The sequence below is a fragment of the Polyodon spathula genome, chromosome 2, assembly GCF_017654505.1.
Source record: "Polyodon spathula isolate WHYD16114869_AA chromosome 2, ASM1765450v1, whole genome shotgun sequence".
Classification (NCBI taxonomy): domain Eukaryota; kingdom Metazoa; phylum Chordata; class Actinopteri; order Acipenseriformes; family Polyodontidae; genus Polyodon; species Polyodon spathula.
This window is the reverse complement of record NC_054535.1, coordinates 85,637,783-85,643,791: the sequence shown is the minus strand read 5'-3', so window position 1 is coordinate 85,643,791 and position 6,009 is coordinate 85,637,783. Positions and strand designations below refer to the sequence as shown.

Here is a 6,009-nt window from a genome sequence, read left to right as displayed (position 1 = left end):
TTAATAAAACAAATTCAAACAACACTGTGTCTGAGTGGATTAAATGTATTGTATTGAAACATGCCAAATAATGTTACATCAGCAACAGTGTCTTTATAGAATATTAACTATTTATTTTATGCTATTCAGCTTTAACTGCAACCTATTTAATAACCTGCAATCTACAAAAAAAAAAAAAAAAAAAAAGTAACAGCTATAGTGTATGAAATTACGAAGTACAAGTCCATTTCTTACTTTCCTTTTTATACAGGATTATACAGAGAGGATTGCACATATAGCAATAACATGTGATATTTATTCTCTTTCAGGGAACAAGGGTTACGGTAAGTAACATAACGTTCCCTTTCAGTTCGAAGACGACCACCACTGACATTGGTATGGGATAACGTATACCAAAGCTGTCGTGAGGGAGAAGGAATGTCAGCATATGAGGCACGCACAACAATGTCTAACCCAGAGGTTAGCGGTGAGAACTTATACCCTCAAGGAACCTTGTGCCTACAGAAGGCACAGCAGGGTCTACAACATTAATAAGGTAGAACCTGGAGAAAGTATGCGGCGTAGACCAGGTAGCTGCAGTACAAATGTCAGACATCGAGGCACCTCTGAAAAGGGCCCAAGATGTAGCCAAACCTCTAGTGGAGTGTGTGGGTACCCTACCAGGTGGGGGTAAGCCAGCACCATCATACGCAGTTGAGACTGTGTCCACAATAAAGTGTGACAGACGTTGCTTAGCGAGGGGCTGTCCTAGGGTCCGTGTTCCGTGACAGACAAACAGCTGGTCAGATTGACGCATAGCTCTTGTCCTATGCATGTAGCATCTCAATGCCCGTACTGGGCAGCGGAAATTCAATCTCTCATCCTCCGTCGAAGTAAACGGAGGGGGATGAAAAGACCCCAGTTCCACAGATTGACTGGTGTGGAAGGCTGTAATCACCTTGGGGAGGAAAGCGGGGTTGGTGCGCAGTGACACCCTACTGCCATCTTCCCAAATACACATGCAGGAGCTGTGTACAGACAGCGCCTGCAGCTTACTGATCCGCTTAGCGGAGGTGATAGCCAAGAGGAAGGCTGTCTTCATAGACATAAACCTCAGCTCTATGGAGTGTAACAGGGCCTTCGTGAGAGCCTTTACTACAATACTAAGGCTCCATTCAGGGAGAACAGTCCTCTTAGGAGGACGTAATCACTGTGCGCCTTTAAGGAAGCGGTTAGCCAAAAAATAGGCACCCGGAGATATAGAATCTACAGGGGCATGGCAAGCAGAGATAGCTGCTAAATACACTTTCAACGTGAAAGGCGTTCTTCCAGCATCGAGCAGTTCTTGCAGAAACATAGGGCAAGTAATTGGGTCATGGTTCCCTGCCAGACACCAAGTTTGAAAATACTTCCACTTGCAGGTATACAAAGACCTAGTGAAGTCTGCCCTAGCGCTCTGCATCATTTCCATAACAGTGTCTGATTGCCCTAGGGTTAACCAGCGATCCTTTTCAGGGGGCCAGACCCATAACTGGAACCTGCCTGGTTCCGGGTGTCAAAGAGAGCCTTTCGCCTGACTGAGGAGATCCAAACAAAGTGGAATCTCCCAGGGTTGGCCGTGCAACAGCTGGCGCAGGGTCGAAAACCATATTCTCCCGGACTTTCTTGAGAAAGTCCTGGAGAAGCGGTATAGGCGGGAAAGCGTACAAAAACGCTTTGGGCCATTCGTGTGCTAGGGCGTCTACGCCAAGCGGTGGAGGAGTCTTTGCCGAAGCGAAGAAATCAACCTGCGCCTTTCCGAACCGTTCCCAAATGTGCTCCACCATCTGAGGGTGGAGTCGCCACTCTGATGGATGCGGGAGATGCCCAGGTCACTGCTCCGGGAATGTGCATCCCCTGTAGGGACAGTAAATTCCTCTGTGCCCATATGAGCAGCTTGAAAGCCATGCGATGCAACCCTGGGGACCATAGGACTGTTGTGCTGTCCATCCGGATCAGCACATGTGTACCGCTCAGCACTGGGAGGAAGTGGTGGAGAGCAATGGACACCGTTTGCAACTCAGTAGGGCTGCTGAGCATGCGTAAGACATGGTCAGCCGACGGTGTCTGTCATGTTTGGCATTGAGGTGAAATGCATTGAGCCACGCTTGCAGCGAAGTAGACCCAGCTGAATGGCCAAGATAGCTGCGGCCATCAGACCCAGCAGTTTTTGGCACAATCTGAGGGTGACCTGCGATCCCTGTTGAAACAGGGAGAGGCACTCCTGTATAGCTGCAACCCTGTCGTCCGATCGTAGTGGAGTCCAGCTGGAGCCCCAGGTACGTGGTGCACTGCACTGGCGTAAGCAGACTCTTTTCATTGTTTATGGGCTGCGGGACCTGGGCAGGGGCATGTGGAGCATGTCTAGCCAAGAGCTCCAGGACCTGCGTCAGCTGGGCCTTGAGCGCTTCACCAGTCTCACTTGAGGAGATGGGGAGTGACTGGGGGTGGCCTGTGCATTGGGAAAACCCGACGACAGGGGTCCTTGGGATAGATCATCTGGGGCGCGATCCAGCCGTAGAGGACACGGAGCTCACCCTTTTGGCTCTCTGGCCGGGCCTCCTTCAGTCGGGGCTGAAGGGCTGCACAGATGCTACATGCCCCATCCCTCTTGAGGGCCATGGTGGCATGTGGCACGCCCAAGCAGCGCATGCAGAGGGTGTGCTTGTCGTCCTGTGGGATGCTAATGTTGCAGGCCGTGCAGGGATGAGACCCTGACATAGGCCTGGCCTTGCACATCAGTACTGGGGCACTGTCTACACTGCGTCGAACACTGGAAGTGTCAGCTTAGTGTGTACAACCACTGGTGTTGCAGCAAGGGTATTAACCTTGCGCACCTTGTGTTACACCTGTTACACTGGGTACTGCTCAGCACTGTGTGTAGGGTGACTAGTGCCTACACAATTAGTGCAACATGCACCACGTGCACTGTTTGCACTGTGCATCCCAAGCAACGTGCGTATCAGGTATCGTACACTACGTGAACTGCGTACCGTGCGTAATCGCACTAGAGTGGCAGAGGTATCAGCACATTTACAATGCAAACCGAGCACCGTACACACCGAGTACTGAGGGCACCTCGTACTGTGAAGCGTTGTTGTGCACTTCCACTGAGGCGCTGGGCACCGTGTGTCACTTATACTAAGCACCTGTGCTCTGAGATAATAGTATCACGGGTTATGCATGCGCCGCGGTACCGCAATATCGGGGAGGCTGCTACGCAATATGCCAGCCCACACACACACACACACACACACCCGGTCAGCTCGTAGCGTGCACCACGGGATGGGGGACGCAGGCCGAAGCCGCGGCAGCGAGTTTAAGCAGACAATAACATGGTGAAATACAGTTTGTTTACAAGGCCCGACTCACCAAGGTAGCGGGCCTGTGCAGCCAGCAGGGTCTACTCAACAGCAGGGGTACGGCAAGGCCTAGCCTTGTGGAGCAGGGCGTGGCTGGGAAAGTCACTCAACAACGAGGGTACGGCAAGGCCTAGCCTCGAGGAGGACACGTGTGCTCATAGGCGAGAGAGAGAGAGAGAGAGAGAGAGAGAGAGAGTACACTGTTTACAAGGCCCGACTCACTGAGGTGGCGGGCCTGTGCGGCCAGCAGGGTCTACTCGACAGCGAGGATATGGCAAGGCCTAGCCCCGAGGAGACCACGTGTACTCCAAGAAGAAAATAAAGGAGCAAGAGTACACTGTTTACAAGGCCCGACTCACTGAGGTGGCAGGCCTGTGCGTCATCACAGGAGGGGGCCTTTCAGCAGCTCTGGTATAGAGATCTCAGCAATACCTACCCGAAGGGCAGGAATATCCCATACCAATGTCAGTGGTGGTAGTCTTCGAATTGAAAGGGAACAGCAGCTGTCACTGTTTAGTTTGCGGGACATCAGGCTTTGAATGGTGTACTTTCCCAAGTCATCCCTGGACTCTGTCAGGTTTCCTAAGCATGTCAAATGTTCTCTCACCTCTGGCACTAGAATGGGGACGAGTAGAGCCTTCATTAATCTGCACAAAGTAGGGAATCTTGGCTGACCTGCAGTTGTCATCTGTGCAACCTTTCCCCAGTACTTGTCCAGCTTCTCTTCAGATGGAAGATCTTTAGGCTCAGTGCGCTGGTAATCAGTGAACTCTTCTCTCAGAGCACCCAGATCATGTTCTTCCACAATGTGAGGGAACTGCTTGGCCATGTAGATCACTGAAGAAAGAAAGGCTAAACATTATAAAAAGGCTGAATTATAGTTAAATTGAATAGATGTATATGCAGTTGTTCGCTTTGATTTTGCACAGTAATGACGCTAAAAAACAGAAACTAATAATATTATTAAACGGTTCCCGGTCGTGAGATTTTTTTCTGACCGGGAGATTGGTCTTCAAAACATGAGGGTCCTGGTCAAAACAAGTATTGACAGGTCTGTATACAGTATACCCAATTGCAAGGTGCTTTATTAGCATGACAACATTAGCAGTACAGTATACAATATAAATATTATTAACACCAATGCAAGTAAATCAATTAAAAGGAATAATTAAATAAAGAGGTAGTCAGTGCCCCTGTGCAGAGTGTTCATTGTGTCCCCCGGGCTGTGACAGGCACAGACATACTGGACCAGGTGGTCACTCAGTCTGTACTTAGTCAGGGTCTGCCTCTGCTTTGTGTCTTTAGCCCTGATCAGGTAATCTGCCAGGGTAAAGTCTATTGTTAAGGCCAGATAGCATTCAGCTTTGTTTTGTATTTTGGTTTCTTTGTACCAATGTGTGAGGTAGTGTTTGAGGTGAGAGCCGAAAACGTGTTTGACAGTATCAGTCTTATTTGACCCTCTTGGGCTTCTGTCACAACAATTCATACAACTGACTGAGAGCACGTGACTCCCCGGAAGAAAAACATTGAGCACAGACAGAGGATGACCGCGATAATTAAAGAAACTCAGAGGTAACGGTTCATGATTTATTGTGATTATGTTGATCATTTGTCTGTAAAGGTTTTTTGTTTAAGAAAGTATTTCTGTTACCTAAACATTAATTGAATGTAGGAAATGGGTACTAACATTGAATTGGGTTGTAAAAGGATGTTTGTTTTCTGAACAAATCTCTCCCTCTACAATTACATTTTACTTTTAAGAATTGTTTGTGATCGCTTTATAATTTGCGATGGCTGATATAAACAAAACGGTCTGCTGATGAAACTTTTTTATTTTATTTTTTAGTTTGCTTTATTCACAGAATGAAGTTGTATCACATTACTGCAGTGACACGACCTATTAAAAAAAAAAAAAAAGGAGTGAAGTCTTTCTTGATTCAGTTCTGTGTATTTTCAAGCGACACGTCATACCTTTTTTATACCACAAATCATAACAAACAAAACGTAAAATAACCACACTTGTTATCCACACAGTTTGTAGTTGTTTCTTTTACTGTTTATTATATTTTAAGTACACCCGGGTGCACTTTTATATTAAGATTTACAGAGGAATGAAACATTTTTTAATTTTTTTTTTTTTTTTTTTATATAGCATAAGACAAGCAGTGACTCTTATCAATGGCATAGACCCTGGTAAATTCCCCAGACTGCTTTACCGCATCTTCCAGAAGCTTCATTTAAAGGTATTGTATTGAATTACTAGCAACCATTATATGTATACATGTGGTGTGCTCTTTCGGAGTATCTCCTGAACTGAACTGCACAATATTTGTAGCTGGTTTGAAGGCTTCCCTAAAATCATTTTATCAGAGTAAGAGCTGCACAAATCTTCCATCGAAAGCTGTTCTGAGTAGAATGCATGAATTTAGTATGTTTACCACTGCCTAGTAACAGCACTGTGCTGGATAGAGGGAGTCCCTTCCCCGTCGGGAGAATCCCAATATTCGGCAGGAGCGGACACCAGGTAATTTGCGTCTTCAGATTGAGATTTAAGAAGTCAGTTAAATAGAAATGTAATTAAGAGAACAAGTAACAATAGAAATGGGTAGTAGTAAATAATGTCGCCATA

General features: G+C 47.0%; 1 protein-coding gene across 3 annotated transcripts in view; it reads left to right on the top strand.

Annotated features, from left to right (window-relative positions):
* The first annotated feature begins 4,855 nt into the window (after window positions 1–4,855).
* The window catches only part of LOC121302724 (COMM domain-containing protein 10-like), an 87,483-nt gene continuing 86,329 nt past the window's right edge, over window positions 4,856–6,009 (top strand). For 2 of the 3 annotated variants that reach the window (XM_041232851.1, XM_041232833.1), the window contains exons 1-2: window positions 4,857–4,952; window positions 5,533–5,623. In XM_041232851.1, coding sequence (XP_041088785.1) covers window positions 4,924–4,952; window positions 5,533–5,623 — 120 coding nt within the window. In that variant the 5' untranslated portion in view covers window positions 4,857–4,923. Of the gene's footprint in view, window positions 4,953–5,532; window positions 5,624–6,009 lie in introns of all 3 variants that reach the window. The other variant, XM_041232842.1, reaches the window with a different exon arrangement.